Source organism: Rhinolophus hipposideros, assembly GCF_964194185.1.
Source record: "Rhinolophus hipposideros genome assembly, chromosome: 6".
NCBI lineage: Eukaryota > Metazoa > Chordata > Mammalia > Chiroptera > Rhinolophidae > Rhinolophus > Rhinolophus hipposideros.
In genome coordinates this window covers 101,013,787-101,038,704 of record NC_138052.1, presented here as the reverse complement: position 1 = coordinate 101,038,704, position 24,918 = coordinate 101,013,787, and the positions used below count along the sequence as shown (strand labels likewise).

The 24,918-nt window shown below is 47.3% G+C and overlaps 2 protein-coding genes across 7 annotated transcripts in view; both read right to left on the bottom strand.

Annotated features, from left to right (window-relative positions):
• FARP2 (FERM, ARH/RhoGEF and pleckstrin domain protein 2) overlaps window positions 1-430 on the bottom strand; it is a 100,206-nt gene extending 99,776 nt beyond the window's left edge. For all 6 annotated transcript variants that reach the window (XM_081052448.1, XM_081052450.1, XM_081052453.1 and 3 more), the window contains exon 1: window positions 314-430. The gene's annotated coding sequence lies outside the window, so the exon portion shown is untranslated. The remainder of the gene's footprint in view (window positions 1-313) is intronic.
• Window positions 431-2,312: 1,882 nt separating this feature from the next.
• SEPTIN2 (septin 2) overlaps window positions 2,313-24,918 on the bottom strand; it is a 29,466-nt gene continuing 6,860 nt past the window's right edge. The window contains exons 4-13 of the mRNA XM_081052312.1: window positions 16,590-16,676; window positions 15,714-15,837; window positions 14,660-14,794; window positions 14,356-14,473; window positions 9,955-10,056; window positions 9,211-9,356; window positions 7,448-7,531; window positions 6,361-6,418; window positions 5,903-6,005; window positions 2,313-4,357 (exon numbers count right to left, since the gene is read on the bottom strand). Of these exons, the coding sequence (XP_080908438.1) occupies window positions 5,904-6,005; window positions 6,361-6,418; window positions 7,448-7,531; window positions 9,211-9,356; window positions 9,955-10,056; window positions 14,356-14,473; window positions 14,660-14,794; window positions 15,714-15,837; window positions 16,590-16,676 (956 nt within the window). The 3' untranslated portion in view covers window positions 2,313-4,357; window position 5,903. The remainder of the gene's footprint in view (window positions 4,358-5,902; window positions 6,006-6,360; window positions 6,419-7,447; window positions 7,532-9,210; window positions 9,357-9,954; window positions 10,057-14,355; window positions 14,474-14,659; window positions 14,795-15,713; window positions 15,838-16,589; window positions 16,677-24,918) is intronic.

The following is a 24,918-nucleotide window of genomic DNA, read 5'->3' as shown; positions in this document are numbered from 1 at the left end:
GTCTCGGGGCCTCCACGAGGGACCCTCCGCGGGGTCTCCACGCGGGCGCGCGCGCCCCGCCCACCTCCGGGCCTCCAGATGGCTCCCCGCACCGCTCCCCGAGCGTCCAGCCCCCCACAGGCCCTCCTCGCACGGGGCCCGCCGTCCTAGAAGGCCTCTGAGCCCTGAGTGGACTCTTCTGGTGGACCGCAGTCCGAGGAGTCCAGGCCGCGAGTCTCAGCGCCCTCCGTGCCCAAGGCCTCGGCCCTAGGCTTCGGCCGCCCGCCCGCCCGCGCCCGCGCCCGCCCGCGTCCTCGCGGCCCCACGTCCTCACCCGCCGGCCGGGCCCGCGCCGTCGCCCGCAGCGGCCTCCCGGGCCAGCGCGCCGGCTCCGCCCGCTCCCGACTGCCCGCGGGCCTCACCGCGCCGCGCGCCCCGCCCCCGCTCCGCGCGCCCCACCCGGGACCCCGCCCCCGCCCCCGCGGACGCGCCGCCGATTGGCTGGCCTGGAAGCGCGGCACCGAATTCTGATTGGTGAAAGACGGGGAGGGGACAGTGACAGGCAACCCTCGGAGTCGCGTGCAAATCAGCAGAAACTCGGCTCGCTGGGCGGGCTGCTGCTTAGGGCGGGACGCTGCCCTGGGCGTGGCCTTCGACTGGGGGGGCGGGACGCTTCCTGGGAGGGGCCTCGGCTCGTGGGGCGGGACGCTGTCCTGGGCGGGGCCTCGGCGCGGGGGTTGGGACGCTTCCTGGGAGGGGCCTCGGCTCGTGGGGCGGGACGCTGTCCTGGGCGGGGCCTCGGCTCGGGGGGCGGGACGCTTCCTGGGAGGGGCCTCGGCTCGGGGGGCGGGACGCTGTCCTGGGCGGGGCCTCGGCGCGGGGGTTGGGACGCTTTCCTGGGCGGGACCTTCGACCAGGAGGGGGCGGGACGCTGCCCTGGGCGTGGCCTCGGCTCGCTGGGCCTGGCGCGGTTCCCCTGGTACCCGTTGGCTTCGCCCGGCTGGTGCCCGCCAGTTTTAACCTCCACCCGTTGCACTCCTGGGGCTACCGAAACCGTAGCCTGAGGGTACTAAAAGCCACGCGAGGATGTGCTGTGTAGATTGGTCGCTCTGGGGAGGAGGCCCACGGCCCTCCAATCCTTCGCGGTCCTCCTGTCTCTCGACGGTCACCTGGGAATGGAAACGTGACACCGCTTCTTCGAGGGTCTCTGAACTCCTACGTATTCATCAAGACCCCGGTCCCACGTGGCTGTGGTGCTGGCACCCATGGCTGTCCCCTCAAGGCTTTTGAGGGGATAAATCCAGGGCCGACTGAGATGGTCCTCGAGGGGAGTCCTCCTCCTACAGGGCTTCCTCCTGACCGAAGCCAGATCCGATTCCCAAAAGCCAAGATGGGAGTCAATATAGGCCTCAGGGTCTGAGGCTGTGCAGGAATCCCATCCCCTGGGGCTCAGTCCTGCAGGGGCGCCTCTCACTCCTCCTGTCCCCAAAGTCTTCCACCACTGCCTCTGGTCTGTTCCTCTTACCAGGCCCCAGCAACACCGCCTGCCCTGTCGTTTAAGTACCAGCAGATTGTCCTCGCTGCCCCCAGGGTGGTGCAAAGCTCTGACTGGACCTCCCCCCACACCACCACCACAGGTGCAGCCGAGAGCCTGGTTAGAGGGGCAGGGGACCCCGAGGAGCCTGTGGGGTGTATGCTGGCGACTAGAGGGAAGCCGCGACAGACTACAAGGTATGGGGGACCGGAAGACTAGAGACAGTGGGAGCTTCACTGCCGTGGTCTAGGCAGGTGGCTCAGGAAAGGGCCCACACCAAGCATGGAATGGGGCTCAGTGTCCTGGGTGGTCAGTAGGATGGACAGCAGGTGGGCTGGTCAGCCACCCAGATCAGCCTTAACAGTCCAGGTTTTAAAAAGGTCTAATTGTAGAGGAACTTCCCTTACTTATCTTTTCTTAGAGATACTTAGAAATTATTTCTTCTTAGATATATTTCAGTCATTCATTATATTTCCAGGTATTTAGTTAGTAGTTGTTGCCCTTGAATGAGATCTTTCTTTTTCCACTAAATTTTCTAACTAGTGAGTAGACATCTTTGAATTCTTACTAGTGCTAATTTTTATCAGATATTCTTTCACTTTAAGCAGGTGATCAGACCACCTGTAAATAATTCCTGTCCAGTCTTTACGATTCTTTCCTTTGGGCTGGGATCGCTGATGCTATTGCTGCAAATAATTCTACCTGATTTTATATACAGATGTTCAAAGGGTTCTGAACCTTTCCCAGAAGACCTTACACCTTTTCCTTGAAAAGAACCAATAATGAGAAGTACTCAATGTCTTAACAATAGTGCTTTATTGGTAAAGGTTAGTTTCAATGGATACAAAATTGCTGTGTAAAATAAGTTTTCAAAATACATTTCAATAGGTAAAGATTATCTCTTAGTAAAAGAGCAATTATCTAATAGCAAAAGTATGTGTTTAGGTATAGGCAACAAAAGGGGATTTAAAAGTGTAACGGTGTAGGTCCACCCACACACTTAACCATTATTCAGGGCAGCTAGCCCTAAGCAGTAGTTTAACTCAAACTACACAGGCTGACACTGACCACTTGCAAATGTCCCCCTGCCTCCCTTTAAACAGCTTTTATTAGCACAGTTGATCAATGCCAAAATAACCCCCATGAGTGGCCTTGAAAAGACACGGAACACTTTTTCTTGGTAAAAACTTTGTACAACATGCCTAAACCTAAAGCTACTGACCATTCACAATTATGCAACAGTGAAAGGGCCAAGTAAGCCAGGACACCGTATCATTGGCTATAGCACACTTTTGTGACTAATATATTTTGACCTCATTTCATTCCTTTGGCCAAAACAGAAAACCCTCCTTAACCTCGGATCAAGCATTTTCTCCATCTCAACCCCTCCTGTTAGAGCAAAATGAAAATACTGAACTAGCACCTGTTCCCTCCAGCTCCCCTTCACCGGTCACTTTCTGGGGACCCATTTCCCAACATCAGTAGAAATGTTCAAGGACAGCGGCCCTGGAACACCAGCACCCTCGGAGTGCACAGCAGGGGACACGTTAGGAGGGAGGGGGCCAAGGCCAGAGCACAGGATACCCACAGGTGCGGCTGTGACTGGCAGCACCTGCCCACCAGCCCACGGTGCAGATCTGAAATGTCTTTCATTCTTACACGACACACAGAGAAATTATATTGCATACAGTAAAGGAAATGGATGAGACAGCCTGCACATAAAAAATGACCACTGTTATTTGCCTCCTTTCAAAAAACCATCCAAAAAAGGAAGAGTTAAAGGAAAGCCAAATCGGGAGAAGCTGGTATTTTGGGTTGCATTAGGGCTGAGGCCTCAGTGTCTGTAACAGGTCGGGGTTCAGAGGCACCCACCCACCCAAAGGACTCTAATTTCCACTGCTGAGGCAGGTCTTCTACACCATCAGTTACAGGAAATATATTAAAGTGCAGTATAAAAGTACAAAAGGTTAGTTTCTGAACAGATCAATCGTTAATTTTCCTTGAAAAGTTATTTTTTAATTTAGTTGAGTAAAAATAGTTCATTGACTCTCATTGTGTTGGTAAGAATCTTAGTTGCAACATGAAAACTGGAGCTCACGCTGATGTTCTCTATAGCAGAGTACAACTAGCATTCGTGGAGAATACTACAAAAAGTGGCTTGTGACAAGTTCTCTGCATAGTGGTTTAAAAATGACCTAGCATAAGGATCCAGAGACTTGGTAAAATCTACCCCTAAAAGCCTGTTCTTTAAAAAGAAGTCTAAACATGTATCTCGTTAGATAACTCTACTGTTTCATTTGGTAAACAGATGAATGTGCAGATCAACTAACGGTACTGAATTATAGCAGCACAATTGGTTTTAGGCGTTGTTCTCAAATAGAAGAAAGACGGGGGTGAATCCCGACATAGCGCATCCTGCTAAGTAAATGGCCTTTTACCTCCTATGTCACTAGGTCCATGTCTCTACCGCTAAGGAACATTCTGGGAAAATCTGAATGTTCCAGAAATAAATCAAGAGTGCTCCTCAATGACTAGTTGGTTAGGCCAGCCAAATCATATTAACTACATATGCTGGCTGATCCCCGGAAAGTAATTCTAACAGTAGTGGTTAGTTAAGGTGAAAGAAAATGAAAATGCAAAGTTCACGCACGAAACAGAAGTAGACCTTAGCAATGAATACAAATGTTTAAACGTACAGCATACAAAAGAATACATCAAAACTTAAAAAAAAAAATTCTCGGGCCACAGGCACTGGAAAATGTGGATGGGTACCCATCCAACAGCTTCTTGAAATCTCAGAGCTGGTGTTACTCATCCGCAATGTTTTATCCTGCGAAGTGTTTTCTGGAAAAACAAAGTACAACACAGTGAGATGGGAGGGATGTAATGCTTGCTGCGTTGACCATTAACAGCATTCTTTTCTGCCTAACAAAGGGCACGAAGTAACCAGAAGGTGGGGCTCATTGGACCACAGAGATAATGGAATCAATACGTCCATTTATGAGGCCCTGGGAAACTAGGAGTACTGCAAAACTAAAAAGTTTACCCAAGTACAGGTCAATTTTATGTATCTAAAGTAGAATTTCCATCAAGTTTCCAAAAGAGCAGCAGCAAGGTCAGAGAAAATGTTGTCGGCCATTTCTATAAACTTTCCAAAAGAGCGGCAACAAGGTCAGAGAAAACGTCGTCAGCCCTCCAGCCTCCAACGAGCCTGCCCCAGGGTCCCTGCTTCTCCACTTGACCTTCATTTCCAGTTGGCACCAGTCCTGCTCCTGCACAATCCTCCTGCCTCCCTTTCTCCTTCCCTCCCTTCGGACTGGCTAGTTCCATGCCCACAGCCATGTAACTGTAAACCCCTGCACAGCATCAACGGCCGTGTAGGAGAAGTGTGAACTGAGCACGTACCCTTGGGACGGTTCTAAGGTTTCAACCTAATGACAATAGTAAAGCCACCAGGTGGGGTTACACAGACGCTCCCTTCAGAGGACCTGCTCACGCTGGACAGATGGGTCTGTGCCTTTTTGTGCATATACTTCACAACGAAAACCTTTCTCAACAAGCCACACAAGGGCATGAGCTCTGGGGAGGTGGCCGATACCCCCAAATGCTCCTCTAGGTCCTCCGTCTGTCACAGTCTACTTCTGACAGGTGTCTGACCTCTGGGCTCTCTGCCTCTGTCTTGTCAATCCTGCCAGGTGTCAGCTGAGCCTCGAGTCACTCATGTCACAGCACCTCCGTTTTCATCAACAATACTCTCAGCTGTGCAAGGGAGACTCAGTGCCTCCTCCCAGACAAATGCCAGCTCACACCTATCCAGCCCTAGTCCTCTCTCTTTCACAGAAAGAGTCTGCCTCCCCCAACCCCATGGAACTGCTTCCGCCTCTGGTCTTTATCTGGCTTCCTCTCCCTCCGTCCTCTCGCAGGTGATGACAGCAGACATCAAAAGAGCTCTGCATGCTCAGCAGTCCACAGGACACGGGAGCTTTTCCTAGTCGCAGGCCCCTAGTGTCCAAAGTCCCTTCAAGCAGGAAGGAAAGACGGCACCGTGACTGACTCCAGGGCTGGAGCAGAGCTGTGCTGAGGGGCAGGCGGTCCGCAGTGCCCCTCGAGGTACCCTCCCTGCCCGGGAGAGTTCACCCCCTCAAGCGGCCTACACTAGCTGTTCACTAACACTGAACATTCTCTCTGAAGGGCTGTTTGTTTTGCAGCGTTAATAAACTTCTAATTGTCTAAGTAATAAAAGTTCTTCTATTGTTCACCCTATCGTGGCTTAGGAACCAGGAAGCCTCTTCACTGGACACTGGACAGGAGTGGAGAAGCTTCCCTTTTCTGGGAGTACCTTTCCCCTGGAAGGCCGGGACGTGAAGACAGAATCCCAGGCGCCCTCACCTCAGGCCAGCTGCCCGTGGGCCCCGCTGTCGCCATCCCCGCCCTGCAGCTGCAGCTGCATCTGGGCCTGCATCCGGGCAATCATCTCCTGCATGCGGCGCAGCTGCGGGCACAAGACAGACAGCGTGTTACTGCCGGCGCCCAGCCCCCCGCAGCCCCACGTCCCAGAACACCCGCTTGCTTCTGTGCTTTCCCAAAACACGCCAAGGAGCTAATATACACCCTCTTAAATTCTCACTATTTCTAAGTTCTTTCCACTAAATTGCTATTGGAGATTAAATAAAATAACATATGTAAAGCAATATGCATATTATTATGTATATATAAAATACATTAGCTATATGAAATATATTTCTTCTCAAAAAAACAAGGAAGGAAAACTATAATAAGCTAACTACAAATGTTTTTGGGTACAAACTACACAGCTTTAGGCTTAAAAATAGTACTTTTCTACTTACCTCAGCTTCCTTTTCCAGCAAGATCTGGTCTTTATTCATGTCCTCATTTTCCACTTTTCTAAGAGTTGAAAGAAATTACAATATTTTATCAAATGTACGTTGGTTATTTCTGATGACAGAGACCCGAAGCAAAATATCACTTTACATTTTGGAGAAACATGTCTTTTTAAAATTACGTACATATATCGTTTTTCTGATTAATCACATGAATAGGTAAGAATGATGAAAAAAGAGCAACATGAAATGGAAAATCCAAGAAATACTCTAAGCCGGGGTAATACCACTTCCATCTTTATCTACCCAAAAAACAGTAGCCATTATCTGAAGAATACTCTTTTCCAGTTACTTTATGCACACTGTCACCATTGCATTGAAAAAAGGAATAGGGTCTGATGTCTCACAGGCCAGTACAGAGGCCTCTGAGCTCATGAGGACACAGTCTGCACATGCCGATGGCCTGGCACCAGTCTGGTGGCCTTCTCCTCCTAGTGGGACCTCCTCGCTGCCTTGAAACCTTTCTTACTGTCTGGTCCCCATGTTAATAACACGGTAGACTTTAACATATACCTCGTACATATACACAAATCCACCAAATTTTAAAAATGTATTTTAGTAAACTACAATATAAAAAATTCTTTTTATAAATGATGTGCATCACTTATATATGTTCAACTCTAAGCAGAGATGTGGTTTTATCAGATACAAATCAGGTCTGAAATAAAAACCTATTAGGATGGTAAAAAAGAGATGAGTGAGGGCGGCTGCTCCCCTCACTTGTACTAAGCTGGGGCGGTACAAGTTTCTTAATGTTCTCATTTACAGACAGAGGGATGCTTCTGAGAAAGCACCCCACACACATCTCCGGCCCTCCCATCTGAAGCTGTGCTTTATGTGTAGATGGTTAAAGCCACCTTTAACAGTCTATGAGGAAAACACAATTCGATTAAATCAGAAACGAGGATCTTGCAACAAGAAACCAGAGCATGTTGCTCAGACGTCAACAAGGCCACACTGGACACATACAGGAAGTAGACAGCACAACTTGGGGTGACACAGTATGGATACAAGGGGACAGCGTGATCATGACCTGCCGCCTCTTTTGAGCCTCTCAGAACGGAAGTTCTCATAGTGAAGGTCCTGGGTCACTTCCTGGAGGTCCTGCATGTGAGTGCTGGAAGAGAGAACACATAACGGGGCTCCACACATGTGCCATTTGAATGGAAAAAACAGCCATTCAAGGACATGGGAGAAACACCTATAACAAAACCCCCCCCTTATTACTATAAATTGTATGCAAAGTTCCTGGAATTTCGGGATAAGGGGGTGAGGCTATGGAAATGTCTACAGAAGTGTAGCTCTCCTCGCTATCCAATCAACAGTACACAAACACTCCCACCCACAGGGTCTCTGCATGACACCATCACCACTGGACAGACGTAGATGCACAAAGATGTTTGGGGAGGTGTTTTTAGGTAAGCAATGTCTGAAACAATACACTTTTTAAAAATACTTTGAGAAAACATGCAATTCAAATAGTCATGATTTCTTAAGCTCAACATTTACACCAAAGTTAATTAGATTAAGCTATAAAGAAGAGCTTATAAATAATAAAATTAAGTATTAATATTCTGCATAAAATAGAAACAGCACTTCCAATCCTCTAATCATCGTATAAAATGTTCCTGGGTTTTTTGGCCCCGCCTTTTTAAATACGTAATCACTCATGAGCGAATAAAGATGCTGTGTTGCTGTTACTCAGGACCCAAAAACACGGACCAGGCCACGGCCCAGGGGTGGCCTGTCCTCTCTTTCTAAAAACACACACTGGACACTACAGCCTCCACACAGTCCACCTCTGTGACAATACATCAGAATCACCAGACTTCAATGAAAAATCCAAGGATTACGACAGTCACTTTCAAATGATTTTTGAGCTGCCACAAAGGTACCTATGCTTGCATTTGGGAGGAAGCCATTCCTGAAGGGCCTGGGGTTCACTTTAAATGCCTTACGCTGTGACTGAATTACTCGTTTCCCCAAAAATAAGACCAAGCCAAACGATCACCTCTAACGTGTCTTTTGGTGCAAAAATTAATGTAAGATCTGGTTATTTATATTACATTACATTACACCATAATATACTATATCCGGTTTATCATAAAATAAGACAGGGTCTTATGTTAATTTTTGCTCCAAAAGACGCATTAGAGCTGATGGTCCAGTTAGGCCTTATTTTTGGGGAAACACAGCATCAGCTTAAATAGTAATTTTAATGGTATTTTAGTGATTTGTAATTCACTAAAAATTGTTCACTCAAGTGAGACATGTGGCCCAGAGAGCGACCTTCAGTAACTCCAAGGTTACCTAGGTGAGCCATTCTCTGAGATCGTCTGATTCAAGGGTAATAGACTGGAGCAATACTTTCTTTCAGCCTCTCCATTTGAGTGCAACAGCACTGCCCGGATGTGACTAAGTGTGCGATCTATTTGCAGAGGAAAACAGTCTGTTTCTGTAGTCACGTCTGCTCTAGCTGCTAAGAATCGATTGAAGAATGTCAGGGCTGGCTGGGGCCATCGCAACAAGGGCCCGAGACCGACAGCTGGGCGCCCCACCACAGATCTGGCTGTCATCTACAGCAGGGCCTTCCCATGCCGGGAGCGACCACGCTGGGGTTTGAGTCTAGTCTATGTTTAGCCTCAAAAGAGGCCAGAGAGACCAGTAAGGAAGGAGAGGGCTGAAGCCACAGGCCTCAGCACTATTCCAGAGCCCAAGTGAGGGACTCTGACCAAGGGGAGCTGGGAGCTGAGGGGGGGCGCTGCTCTCGTGCCGATGGGTGCAACAGTGTCTTACATGAGCATGGTCCTCAGTTTCAGGAAGTCATTGTGCTCTGGGTTCTCCACCTCCACGACACCCCACGGGTACAGGCGGCCTCTGACCTTCTTGCCCTTGGCTTCAATCAGCTGATTGGATCCAACCACAGAAAACGGGATACTAGCCTGGAGAGAGACACATGGGGTAGACAGGCCCCACGGGGAAGGAACCGTGATGGTCCTTGTGGGCACAGGATGTCAGCATATGGGCGGAACACTTGGCTGCTTGCTACAAGGTGGACTTGGAAAGCTAGCAGTACACAGAATTTTCTTTCGAAGTGGCAGTTATCATCCTCATGGGAGAAACTGCATGACAGTAAATTAGGCCTGCAGTAAGATTTAAGCCTTATAGGGACAGCTAGGTCAGAACACACTGAAAGCAGAGACACTACAGCTGGGGTGTCCAAACTGTTTTCAACGTTTTTCACCAAGGGCCATACGTGGTAAAATACAGAAACAGCCGGGCCACTTACTGAGGTGAAGTACTATTGCCTCACCTGGTTTATTTAAGTAAACTAAATATATTTTGGGAATTTGCTGCGGGCCAGTAACAATGGATTGCGGGCCGCAGTTTGGACAGCCCTGCACTAGAGTGAGCAAACCCACCCGGACAGTCCCTCAGTCAAGCCGACCAGGATCTGGCCCTTTACCCACTCCCGTCTTGAGCGTAGGCCACAGGCAACAGGACTGAGTTGCTCTGAGCACATGCTCGCAGTGTTCTTACCTTGAGAAGCCTAGTCTGCTCTTTAAAATCTTCGTCTTCATCTGACTCTGCATCAGGTAAATGATAGATCTTGATGTTATGTTCTTCAATTTCATCCAGAATCTGAAATAATGACAAAGCTAGGAACCATTTTAATGAACTACACAAATCTTTGTTAAGTCTAACTCACTGCATTGGACAATGCATCAGAATCACCAAACTTCAAGGAAGAATCCAATGGATTATGCCAATCGCTTTCAAATGATTTTATAAGCTGCTGCAAAGGTACCTATGCTTGCATTTGGGGGGACACCTCTGTCCAGAACAATCATGCACCACCATCGTCAGCGTACAAAACCCCGCACAGTGGCTGCAATGAGATCACGCCCCAGCCAGCCTCAAGAACGACACATGCCATGGGAGAGACGGGGACACGCAGACAGATGCCACAGGCACAGGAGAGCCCCGCGTGTCACCTGAGGTGTCCCTGAACAACAGGCTGAGTCTTACAGGCTGAGGAGGGGGCACACAAGAGGTGTGCTGGGAATAAGACATCTGGGACAACTGGGGGACCAAGTGCAGAGGCCCCTGAATGCCAGGCGCGGGGCCTGGGGATCCGATTGTCACTGAATAGGCAGAAAGTGACCAGCACTGGCATCCCACTCTGCACTGTCAACCAGGCCGCAGACTGGCCTAGAGGGGCTGGAGCTCAGGCAAGCAGTCATTCATTAGTCAGCGACTCACAAACCCAGCTCCCAGGGCCCCCACATGCTGGGCACATCTCCAGGTCCAAGGCAGGTTGGAGTTCCGCCTACTGACACCCCAGGACCTGGGCCTTGCGGATGGAAAAACAGGGACTCCACAGAAGTCACCTCAGGGTGATCTGAGGGTAAAGCCCCAGCTGGGCAGGTCACAGGGTCGTCCTTTCCAGGCCTATGACTTCTTTACTGAAATGTTATCTCGGCTTTAAGCAGCCCTGCCCATTGTTTCTGTGCATCTAGGTTCACACGCCTCGAAATGCCCCCTTCAGACCCTCCTCGTAAAGCGAGAGCACAGTCTTAACTCTCCTGGGCTCCATCCTGCCCGCTTTCTCCTCGTGTCATCTTCCTTCTGTTCCCTCCGCAACCTCAAACGCATATAAGAAGCTGCAAAGCTGCTATTCTTGGGAGCATTTGAGATCTTGATCCCGGCGCGTGCCATCAGTTTGGCTCAAATAAACTCCTACAAAAATTCTCTCCAGGACTGGCATTTCCTACGTCTACAGGCCTTAGGGAAGAGAGAACAGAAGCCAACTCAGCAAGAAACATCGCTACCTCACACCCTGTTCCTGAATTTGTTCTTAGTGTGACCTTTCTTGCCTCCAATGATCAAAATCTTACTTAACAGACTGTCTACACTGATTCAGGAACCTCCCATCCCCCCAATCATTTCTTTGCAGCCTGACCTGCAGTCTTCTCTCCACTTGTCATTCCTAAACGAAATGGAGGAGGCAGAAGCTGAGCAGTATGAAGTGCGATCAAACAATATGGTGAAGGTTTAAACAAACAAAAAAAATTACAGTAAAAGACACAATGCCACTAATCGCCCTCCAAATTACCCCCCTCGCTTCACACACACTTATCCCATCTTTCTTGCTATCACTTTCTGAAGCAGTTCTGGAAGTCCTCTTCCGTGAGCATCTTTAGTTGTGTTGTCGTGACTGCCTCGATGTCCTGAATCATTTTGACTTTGGGGAAGAGCCAGAAGTCGCACGTGCCAGATCCAGTGAATAAGGTGGATGAGGACACACCGTAATGTTTTTATTTGAAAGAAATTGCCGTACCGATGTGTGACACGGAGTGTTGTCATGATGGAGAACGACTTACACACACTTTAAAACACACCTTCTCTCAACTGTAGCTCACACACAGCTGACTGCACTGAACAAGTTGAAACTTGTCACACACTGTTACCAAGGTTCGAAGTGCCACTGCCTGTATTGAAGATCCCTGCCTTTCCATTGGATGGCACTCAGCAGCAGTGTTTACCATATTTTGTGATCACAATGGAAAGGTTCCATGTCACACAACCCTTGTGGTATGGCAATTTCTGTCAAATAAAAACATTCTGGTGTGTCCTCATCCACCTTATTCACCGAATCTGGCATGGTACGATTTCCCCCAAGTCAAAATGATCATGAAAGATAAAATATTTTGAATCGATTCAGGACATTGAGGCAGCCACAACAGCACAAGTGAAGACACTCACAAAAAAGGACTTCCAGAACTGCTTCAGAAAGTGGCCCGAATGGTGGGATAGTGTGTTCGAAGAGAGGGGGAATATTTTGAGGGGAACTAATGGCAATGTGTCTTTTACTGTAATAAGTTTTTTTTAATTTAAACATTCACCATATTTTTTGATCATACCTTGTAGGCATGGCCCAACCCACCTGCCCCCGTTCCCACCTATCACCCACCCTGCTGACCACCTTTTCTCCTACAATGGCCTCGAACAGAATCACACTGTGGACGAGAAAAGAGCTGGGAAACATTTAGTAAGTAGTCCTTTTAGAATTAGAAAAGGATTGAGAAAGTGATGAATCAAAAATAATTACGCATTTTTCAGCCCGGGTGATGACAAGAATTGTGGGACCATTTACAGAGTTCAGGAAGTTGGGAGAAGAGCTCATCAGTGGGGGAGGGAGGACTCCTGTTTACACAAGTGGTTCACATAAAAAGTAATATGATTCTTAGAAGGGAAAAGCAGAAGCCACAGGTGATGATATGACCAGAATAATACTAAGTAATGCTGACATGCAAGGACCAGGAAGAACGTGGTGAGAGAGGCTGAAAGACACGTCTCAGGAGCACACAGCAAACCCCACTGGCGAGGCCCAATGCTGATGACGGAACCGCTGGCCATGCCCAAGACGCCACGCCCAAGACAGGACAACTGCAGGTGGGCAGGGGAGACCAGAGTCAGAGATTAAGGAGAGGGTAGAAGACACCAGGAAGTAGAAGACTAAAACAAACAACAGGTGCTAGAGATTCTTTTGGATCAAGGGGAAAGAGTACTGTGGTAGGAATGAGGGGAGAAACCAGGTAATGAGAAGGGATTAAAAAGGCCCCCAAGATAAAAGAGACAAGGGAAGAAAGTATTTCACTTCACTTCAAACTTTGAGATCAGGCCTTGAGTGTTTTGGACACAGGATTAGAGTAGGTATAAAGCATGCTAACCCAGACAACCCCTTCCCCTACATCTCTGGAATTGAATGCAACAGCCAATAAAAGGTGGAGCTCCATTAAACAGGAATTGCTAAAATACTCATTGTGAAGCATAAAAATACCTGTGCTTTCAGGGGCTGCTTCCAAGGGCCTGAATAGTTCCTAAGATTGGCAACCCTGAGACAATAAGAAAACAGCTGAGAAATGTGAGTACATCAGTTAGAGACTGCTATGGAGAAGACAGTTGTGAAAACACGAAGGTCAAACTGGGTGAAATCAATCATCTGTGACATATAATCAGTGTCTAAAAACAACAGTATCTGTCAGTCAATAGAAAAGCAATGAAAAGAGAGACAAGGCTCTAAAACTCAAGAGAACACGCCAAGGGCACCAAGCACGAGTACAAGTACTCGCACTGGCAACCGGGAAACACCTGACCAAAAACTGGTAACATTCCCAGGGCTGTTCCTGGGCTGGAGAGCAGAGCACACCACATGCTGCTTTGAAACTGTACACTGTTACAATGTGGGGGATGGTTAGCCATCTTTCAAAAACTGAAATGTGCGTCACTGTCCTTTCTAAGAATCCATCTGAGTTGCACAATTGTGAGAAGACACACACGTAGCGGTATCCACTACATATGCATTACTGAGTGCCTGGCACGTGCCAGGTCCTGTTCTGAACTTGTGGAATACACAGGTGAGCAAAGCAACGATCCATGGTGTCAGGGGCCAAGGAGCGTGGTGGGAAGACCCAGACACACATTGAAGAAACACTTTGTGGGTTCTGAGCAGAGCAACAGGGGGGTGCTTTCCGTGTGCGAGGGGCACATGGCTGGCCGACAGACAACAGTGCTGTCACAGCTTTACGTCTAAATGCAGGCCCTTACAACAGTCAACCGCAGACTGCTGTAACTAGCCACGTGCCCAGGGGGCTGTGTGGAGGGGCACGTTTTGCTGACGTAAGAACCTCACGGACGTGACCACATCTCCACATTCACTGCATTTACCCAACACGTCAGAGTCGGCACACAGCCACCTGCTGAGCCAGAGGTGAATTATAAATAGTAATAACTCAATACCCTTGGCGAAGCCAAAATACGCAAAGACGACAAGTCAGCGTTCCGTGTTGCTAAAAATCCACCACCAAACTCCTCACCCCACACCCCATTCGTTCCTTCCTCCCTCCCTCCCCTCCTCACCCCCCTCCCTGCACTCACCCTTTTCTTCAAGCGCTCCCGTTCCTTCAGAGTGAGAGTGTCGGCTTTTGCAATGACAGGCACAATGTTAACCTTGTTATGTATTGCCTTCATAAACGCGACATCTAAGGGCTTAAGCCTACAAATAATTGTGAAGAGGTGTCACATATTTAGGGAAAAAGGAAGTCCACCCAGAATTTCTCTCTCAAAATTATCTCAGTTCTTGCGTCATAATACGCAGTTTTGGGAACGCTGCGAGCCCGGCTAGCAAAGATGCTTTCTACCCTACACCCCAGGCCTCTGTGGGGAGCCAGCGACCACGTACCCGTGTCCAAAGGGGGAAATGAAGTAGAAGCAGCAATGCACCCTGTTGTCCACGATGTGGCGTCTGTTCAAGCCACTCTCGTCGTGCAGGTACCGTTCAAACTGCTCGTCAATGTAGGAGATGATTGTCTTAAAGCTGATAAAAGTGTGAATGGTGACGGGGTGCACAGGCAGGCAACCCCAATCCAAAGACAAACTTCGTCTTTCTGGCCCCTGCACCCACCAGATGTCAGCTGAGCTCATCTGCAGGATGTGAATGGAAACTGACTCCTGGACTTGGCATGATGGAGATTTCTGGAAACCGTGCCAAGCCTAATTTCCCTTACGTGTCGGGGTCAAAAGCCTGAATGAAATAGCCACAGACAGCCTGAAGTGAGTGGGTGAAGACCCTGGGCTGCCAATGCTTTCAGGGGGTGTGACTGTGAAGAGGGGAGCGGGCAGAGCCGAACATGGGGACCAGACAGGTGTGTGAACCGGAAATGCAGCATGCCATACGATGCTAGAAAGACCTGCAGGAGAGAAGGCCTCTGCCCCTTCCCTCTCCTCACCCAGCGCTAGGAAGTCGGTGCTTCCGGCTCACGGGGAGCAGACCAGGGGACTTCGTACGATTGAAGTGCTACTCTCTGCCCGGTCCTGGGGACAGACCACTCTTGTCTTGTACTTCTTCATTCCTTACTTGTGCAAATGATGCCAAGGGCAGCCATTTATAGGCACCACGACTTGAGTGAGTCTAAGAGGCCTCATTTCCTCACATATGGGCAGGAGAAGACTATACCCTGATATCGTGTCCACTGGCCATGGCTGAACCACGCGGTTTCATTTATACCAGCACCGGATGGATAATTGGCTGGGATCTCAGCTCTCACTGAAATGCTCTCAGAGGAAAAAATAGTCTCTGTGAAACTCCATATTTAACATATCGTAATTAACATGCTTTCAACTCTCTCGTTATTTTACCACCTACGCAAATTCCAGGCCTGTAATCACTTGGTGACACCGTAAACCTAAATACACTAGAATAAATGTAAACCCAGGCACAGGCCCGGCGTGCGTACCAGTCCCTGCAGTTGATGGCATCCCCGTAGCCGGGTGTGTCCACCACTGTCAGGCGCAGCTTGACCCCTCGCTCTTCAATCTCAACAGTCGAAGCCTCAATTTGGACAGTCCTTTCAATTTTTTCTAGAAAAGAAACAAACTTACATAGTGAATGTGCTTAAATGTTGAGCCAGTATGCAAAGAGAAGAAAGGGCCCCCTGGTTACTTTATCATAAACAAATGATTTGGGAGGCACTATTCTCTCCGAGGAAGGTTCTCAGAAGGTAACGTGAGGATTGTATGAAAATGATACCAGAGTCAGCCAGGGAAACACCTAAGCGAAGACTCAAGGGCTGCCTGGGAAGGTGCACACGCCAATACTGAAAATCATGATGGCGTTTCCCGGGACCAAGGGAAGGATTTAGGTTCATGGAGAAGCGGAATCCCAGAGGCTGTGTCCACGCGGCAGCCCGGTCCCAGGCGCTCCTGTTCTGAGCACACGAGGCAACAGTGTTCCCAGAAGCCTGTATCCTGCGTGGGGATGCTCACCAGCAGCAGCAGGCGTCCTGCCCCTACTCCCAGTCACCTCCTACTTGCACATTGCACAGCCTTTTCTGTGACAGCACTGTCACCTGATCCTCCCATCAAACATTTAATACAGGCAGAAATATTTATTACACTTTCTAGACAAAGAAACCTGCAGGGAGGAGGCACCATGGTCCGTGCCAACATCCATAACCCCAATCCACAGACCTCCAGTGCAGCGCCTTTCCTACCACGTGTGTTCTCTGTGTTTAAAGCAAACAAACAAAGATACAGGGCTCGGGCCTAAGCATGTGATGTCGCCTCAGCAATGTCCACGCAGACGGGCACGGAGACCGTGTGGCTTGCTGTACCTGCAGCACCGGGGATGACTCTCTCTGGGTAGAGGTCGGTCAGGAACAGGCTGTTGATGAGAGTTGATTTTCCTAGACCCGATTCACCTTCGAATGGAAATGAGAACAGTGTCATGGCGCCATCAGGACGGCAGGTAAGCTGCTGGGTGCTTGCTGGCCCGGCACCGGGCTAAGCACCTCACAAACACCACTCTCTGGAAGCCACACTGTGGCTGTGAACTTGGTACAAACCCCCTTTCCAATGATGGGGAAACGGGGGCTCACGGGCAGTGTTCGACCCAGGGCAGGGCCTTGACCTCAAGCCAGGTCTGTGGGTTCCAGAATTTGTACATCTTGTATCAGACATATGATCTCACCCTGCACAAATTATGGGATGGAGCTACAGGAGGGTCTTTATTTTCTGATAAAGCAAAATGCAAAGGACATTTTCAGTGATGAGTTTTGCTAATCGTTTAACTCGCCCCATTTCCAGAAAACTGAGCACATGTACTGAACAATGTCAACAGCACTGCGCCTCCCAGGGTGCGGTGATGGCAAACGGGACAGAACCGAGACTGCCTTGGACATGGCCAGATGGAATCTCCCCTGGTAGACAGGACAACCGCAGCCCCTCCTCTCTTCCTGTTTGAAACACCCCCATGTCCCAACACTGGCAACTGCCCATGTCCGGCAACTTCCCTGCTCCGTGCCCAGTGTTGCATGACCAGTTTGGGCAGCACACTCATTGACATGTGGAACATGCCCCATAGTTTCTTCAATTACAGAAACTACGGACTGTGAACATTAGAAATTTAACCTCCAAGAAGGTGCAAAATATCCCAAGTTAAATCTTACATTTGAAGGAAGCACTGCAGGTCATCAGCTCAGGCTGAACTCTGCGCAGAGGAACCTGTGAGCATGCTGCCAGACTGCCTCCCGGCTTCCCGGGTTTGAACCTCCCCTGCCTTGTCGCGCAGCATGGGAAGGAGGACACACCTGCCTTAGAAATCATGCATGTTGGCAAAGTCCAGGACAAAAGAGTGAGTCTGGAGTGTGTAGACATGAGGTCCGACAATTAAGTTCACAAGGCCATTCTAGAAAAAGTGCTCCATACCTCATTGCTAATATCACTACGGTCACCTTTGAAGTCCTCCCCTTGGGAAGCTGTGCTCCGATGCCAGTCCCTAGTCCATACTTCAAAGCAATTTTGGAACTCTTTTTCTGGAATGGCCATCAGAGCTGTTGTCATATTACTCTTGATGTCCTGAATGTCATCAAAATATCTTCCTTTCAATATTTCCTTTATCTTAGTTTGGGTAAAGAAAGAAGTCACTGGGGGCCATATCAGGTGAGTAGGGAGGATGTTCCAATGTAGTTATTTGTTTACTGGCTAAAAACTCCCTCACAGAGAGTTCCGTGGGAGCTGGTGCTTTGTCAAGATGCAAGAGCCATGAGTTGTTGGTGAAAAGTTCAGGTCATTTTCATCTTTTTTACGCAACCTTTTCAGCATTTCCAAACAGCATACTTGGTTAACTGTTTGTCCAGTTGGTACAAATTCGTAATGAATAATCCCTCTGATATCAAAAAAGGTTAGCAACATCATTTTGGCTCTTGATTTGGACTGACGGAACTTTTTTGGCCGTGGAGAATAGGCTGACTTCCATTGTGCACTTTGACGCTTAGTTTTAGGGTCATATCGGTACACCCATGTTTCATCATCAGGCCTCATCCTCCTCACATGACAAAAACTAGCCCCCTTATCAATTCTCTACCAAATTTCACACTCAATCAACCTAAACATTCTACTCACCATATCCATCCTATCCATCCTAATCAGAGGCTGAGGAGGGCTTAACCAAACCCAGCTACAAAAGATCCTAGCATACTCCTCAATCGCCCACATAGGATGAATAACAGCCATCATAACCTATAACACCACCATAGCATTACTTAACCTGATCCTTTATATCCTAATAACAACCACAACCTTCATACTATTCATAACCAACTCATCAACCACCACACTATCCCTATCACACCTATGAAACAAGATACCTATACTGACAGCGTCTATCTTAACAATCATACTATCACTAGGAGGTCTTCCCCCACTAACAGAATTCCTGCCCAAATGAATAATTATCCAAGAACTGACAAAAAATGACAGCATCATCCTCCCAACCCTGATAGCCATTGCCGCACTACTCAGCCTGTATTTCTACATACGACTAACATACACCACATGCCTAACAATATTTCCATCCACCAACAATATAAAAATCAAATGGCAATTCGAAGGCACAAAGTAATAACACGACCTAAAACATTGTCTTGCCTCTCCAAACAGTCTTGGCAAACTTGGACTCTCCTTTGCTTTTGTTTATCAGTGAGCTCTTTAAGGACTATACTTACACACACCTTTCTCATGCCAGGATTTTCAGTGAAGATTTTCCTATCTGTTTCTTTATCGATGTTTACTTGGTCTGCTATGTTTCTCACAGTCAGCTGATGTGAATTACTGACACATAATTCGACAAATTTTTGCAATGTCTTCGTCAGTTCTGCTCGTTACTGGCTGCCTGATCTCTTGTCATCCGTTTGTACACTGCCATTTTCTTCATAGCATTATCTCCATAAACTTGGACTAGAGTTTCCAGGTGGGAATTTTGCCCATTCTCAGTAATTTTTTCCACTTTCCTGTTCCCAAATCCCGAGACATAAACTGTTCTGTGTTCTCCACGATGAATAGTTTCCATAAAGTGATGGCCAATACTACCAACCACCTGGGTTCAAGGAGCTGATTTTTCCCAATTTCCCGACCAACTTTTCTCAGGATTCGGGAATGGAAAAGAAAAAAAAAAATCCCAAGAACGGGCGGGGATTCCCACCCGGAAACCCTAGCAATAAATAGGAAAAATGTCTAAGAGATACATTGTGAGTAGTACGTTTATTTCCCATTGTGGGTATTACTAGCTATAAGGAGCCGATTTTCCTGATTTCCCGACCAACTTTTCTCAGGATTCGGGAATGGGAAAGCAAAAAAAAAAATTCCTGAGAACGGGCAGAATTCCCGCCTGGAAACCCTAACTTGGACTAACATGTCCCTGATTTCACTTCCACTCTTGCCAAGTTTAACAAGAAATTTGTTGTTTGTTCGTTGCTCTAATTCAAACTCATTCTCACGATGGCACATAAAAACAGGCAACAACAATAATGCCCTTCAACAGAACACCGCCACACATCAACATGAACACAGCTGTGAGACACGGATATAGGAAGGTTATGAAGCCTTCCCAAGCTGTTTGTACAGTGCTGTCAATGTAAGCGCATTGTAGCAAGTTCTCAAACTTAATTGTCAGACCTGTACGAAATTAGGACTACACATTAGACTCAATTTTCACAAATGAGAAGGAACAGTAAGAGGACAAAACTGGAATTACGTGTTTAACGTATCCAAATACAAGAGTGTTCAAATGTGACTAAATGCCCAAGTTATCCTTCTAATAAGCTGTGCAGCAATGCTCCTTTACATTTTTACTACTCCTGATGGGGGTTTTCCAACACGTGGTAAATATACTGTGTCCCCAGCACAGGTCTAGGTGCTGGGACACAACAGAAAACAGGACAGATAAGTGCCTGCTCCCGTGGAACCTTGTAGCCCAGTGCGGCAGATGACAAAGTTACTCCCACCGGCTGAGTCATGCTGGCCATGGAAAATAAGGTTGAAAGGGGCTGGGATGCAGAAGACATGTGAGCAACGGCATCTGAGACAGCCTCTTCTCAAATAGCAGTTGACAGTATCCCAGCTGATTCTAAATCTTCACTTAAGGGTGGACGCGATTATGTCACGTGGAATAGCTTTTGGGTGACATGTACACACACTGTGCTCATTAACTCAGAACACGATGCTACTCCTGGGCTAGATTTCTGAGAGGGCCTAGCTTTGCTCTGTCCACACTCACTGGCCTCTTTTTCCCAGGCAGGCATTTCTCAAATAGGTGCCTTTAAATGGGGGAAACGACACACAGAGATCTGGACCAGTACAAATCCAGTATTATCCAAAAAATTTAAAAGAAACATACTGGGGCCAACGATCTTATAATCACTGAGGTATCCTTTAAAAGTGGTGATAGCAAAGGTTGATTGGGACGAGAGGTATTCAATTTACAAAATGGCCCATGTTTTCACCAGCTAGGAAGAAATACACAGTATCAGGCACACAGTGGTGATGTGACATTAAAAATATGGGGTACGTGAGAAAAGTTGTGCTTCCTCTTACGATAATAACATTGTGAAATTGTCTCAAAAGCTTTAGATTTGGGGCAGCCAGACGGCTCAGTTGGTTAGACTGAGCTCTGAACAGTAGGGTCCCCGGTTCGATTCCCACATGGGCCAGTGAGCTGCGCCCTCCACAACTAGATTGAAGACAATGAGCTGCTGCTGAGCTTCCAGAGGGGAGGCCAGATGCTCAACTGGTTAGAGCGCGAGCTCTCTCAACAATCAGGTTGCCGTTCAATTCCCACATGGGATGGTGGGCTGTGCCCCCTGCACCTAAAGATTGAAAATGGTGACTGGACTTGGAGCTGAGCTGTGCCCTCCACAGCAGGTAACAACTAGACTGAAGGACAACGACTTGGAGCTGATAGGCCCTGGAAGGGCACACTGTTCCCTATTATTCCCCATTAAAATTTTTAAAAAGGAGGGGGAAAAATGCTCTAGATTTTAATCAAACTGAAGTTTTATTTTTTAAAACCTAGGCCCTAAAAAATAGACAACAACAAAACTCAGGCCAAGCCAGGAACACTAGGAAATAAAGAGCCTTCTAACGTGGGGGAGGTTCTCTTCACATTTACCTTTGATTTTCACCAATAAGAAACTGGTTCCTTAATATGTAACGAGGGCCTTTTCAGAAGGCTCTGCAGGATGTTCTAAGTGGTCAGCCCTTTTGCCCATTCAACCAACTCCTATCATGTGCCAGTGATGGCAGGATGGAGCTCCCAGGAGGGTGCTCCGCAGACTCCACACACTGGAGAGCTGCTCCCCCCCACCCTCAGCTCATGTGCCCTCATGAAGGAGTACCCACAACTCCAGAACGCAAGAATCTACAATTATGCTAGCACATTTTTACTTTAAGGCAGTTTACATTTTTTTTAAGCTTAGTTCTTAAGTTCTCAGTGTCCACTCCAGCCCTCTTGTAAATTTGGTCTCACTAAGCATCCTATTGACTTTCCAGCTGGTAATATATTTGGCAATGAGCTTTCTATTTTCAACCTTGCTTTTCATATAAATTGAGCCACCATCCCAGCTAATTGTGGGAGGCTAATAACTTAAATTACTACCAACTAGCACCCTTTGAGTAGACACTCAGCAGCATGGTCATGTTCTCTCATGGATGGCCCGCCACCTGGCTTCCTTCCTTGAGGTCTTTAAACAACTTATTTGTGATTTTTAAAGTTCTGTGCAGACTGTTGCCAAAACGTCTGCAACTTTTCATTTGCACTTGGTCTGTCATTTTGTGCAATTTCTCCTTTCTTTAGAAGTCTGCCAAAATTTAAAAACTACCTTTTCTCTTCAATAGTCTCCGGACTTACAAGATGGGGGCATTGAGTTTTCCCAATACACCATTTCTCTTGAACTGCTCATAGTTACAATTTAAAAGTTGAGGGTTTTGTGGTTAACTTTCCAGACATTTTACAGTTCCATCTTACCCTTTAATCCCCTAACTACCCGCTTTCTTTATCAACTTCACACAGGTATAATTTACATATATGTCAATCAGTTAAATGCACCCATTTAAACCATACAGTTAGATCCGTTCTGGCAACAGTCTACATTCAAACTCAAGATAAAGAGTATCTCCATACCATTAAGGAGTTCCTTTAACCACTTAGTCAACTCTACCCTCTTGCCCCCACTGCAGGACAGTCTGCGTCCTGTCACTACGGACGGATTATTCTAGAACTTCATACATGAGCTTGTACACCATGCCTTCTTGGCTGGCAGCTTTTGCTCAGCACACTGGCTGAGCCTGCTCCCTGCTGCTGCATCCAGCAGTCCGTCGCTTTGTGCTGAGCAATGCTCTACTGCGCGGGCGGCCACACAACTTGCTGATCCACCTCCTGCTGGACTCCTTTCTCCGCCTCGTACAATGACATGTAATTGTAAGATGGTTGAGTTCAAGGCTACCATTCTGCTACACTTTTCCTATTTGTCTCATCTATTTTATTTCATCTCAAATGCTGCATTAAAAAAAAAAAATCTCTAGATGTTCCCTGGGGTTCCTTTTGTTTGCTTCTATTGAGCTCATTATATTCATGTTGTCCTATCAGTGGAGGAGCATATTTAAATACTTCCAGTTCTTTGCCTGTTCTCTCATCCATGTCATTTCTGGGTCTGCATCTGTTGCTGGATTTCTCGTCTCGTTCTCTGCCACACGGTTTTTGCTTCTTTGCATATCCAATAATTTTCTGTCAGATGCTAGATATCATGAATGTAACACTACAAATGTCTGAATTTAATGTCCTTCTCTAATGAGTGATGAATCTTGTTCTGAAAGCAGTATATTTATGTGTAAACCAACGTGATCCTTTCAAGTCTTGCTTAAAAACTGTTAGGGTGGCTTTAAAACAGCCTTTGCGTCCTGTTTAGTCCTACTCCTAAGCAAGGACTTTTGGAGATTCCACTGGATGCCTTGGGTGCTCAGTAAAACGTCTCCTCTGCTTGGCTGGAATTCGAGGTCTCTCATCTTCCTTGTGGCTCCCCAGCTCCAAGCAGTCCCCAGGTCAGCTTGGTCTCCTGGTGATCACATTTTGCCCAGGCTCGTGGAATTCTACCCTACCTATAAGCGTGTTCGTGTTCAGCCAGGGTCCTCTCAGTGCAGATTTCTGGAGTCCTTCGTCTGTTCTGGAACTCACCACGCTACCTACCTTAGGATCCAGCCACCTAGGCTTCCCTAAATCATGACTGAGTCATTCAGCTCTGAGCCTCCTGGGCTCTGGCTGAGTTACCCCTCCCTGGGCAGGGGGAGGGGCAGGGACGGCAGAAAGCTGCAATGACTTTACAATGGATGTGGTTGTGTTCCTTCTCTCAAGGACGGGAGTCCTGCAATGCCTGTTGTATAATATCCCAGAAGAGCTGTCTGCTATATTTTGACCAGCTTTTCAGTTACTCATGCCAGGACTAGTCTGGTAGCAGTAATTTCAGTGATCAGCAAACTGCGACCCTCAGGTCAAATGTAGCCTTGCCCGCCACCTGGAACACAGCTATGCCTATTTGTAGACATATTGTCTACAGTGGTTCTCCCACGACCACAGGAAGTTGAGTGGCTGCACCAAAAACTACATGGTTCACAAAGCCTTAAATATTTACTACCTGGTCCTTTAGGGGGAGTCTGTCAACTTCTGAATTATTCTATCACAGCCAGAAGCAAAAGTTATTGTCTGTTTTTGAATGCTTTAAAATTAAATAACTCTGTGATAGATTGCAATGGATTTCTCTTTTCTATCAGGAATTTGAATTTTCACGATCATTATCATGTAACTGTGATCCTAAAACATGTCACCATTGACGTCTCTGAACTAAGAGTCCCACATTTTCTTTCATTTCAGATTTGTGAACTATTTACCCTAGGAAACAGTCATTCATCCTACTTATACATGACCATCGTCAAGCTATCTCCTCCTTTTTTGGAGAATTTTGCAGTTATGGAGAATGAAATAAAATGTGATATGGTAAGCAGAATTAATAGTTCATCAGTAGATAATTCATCAAGTTAAGCTTGTTATGGACATGCTGAAACAGTATTTGCTATAGCCCATGGCAAAATATATCTGACATAATAGAAGAAAATTTCAAGTAACCACTAAATTTCAAAGGAATTTAATAATTCAGAAAAACTTGTAAAGATTACTTGTTTAAAATACATCCAGTACAACAATTTAAGGAGTTACTTTTTGTGATTACTAAACAAACACACTTCTAATTAAATATGTGTATTAGTTATCTATTAAAATGTAACAAACTACTGTAAAACTCAGAGGCCTAAACCAACAATCAAGATTTTTTATGATTTCATGGCTTTTTCAGGCCAGGAATTTGAGAGTGTCTGCTCTGGTGGGTGGTTATGGCTTGGGGACGTCTCTCAGGCGGTAACAGTCAATGTCAGCCAGGATGGCTGTCACCAGAGGCTAACTGGGGATGGAGGACGTTTCTGAGATGGTCACTTATATGGCTGCTGGCAGGCCTCAGTTCCCTGCCTTGGGGCACTGCACCATAAGGTTGCTTGAGTGTCTTCCCAACATGGCAGCTGGCTTCCCCCAAACTGAGTGATTCAAGAGAAGGTGAGGTACAA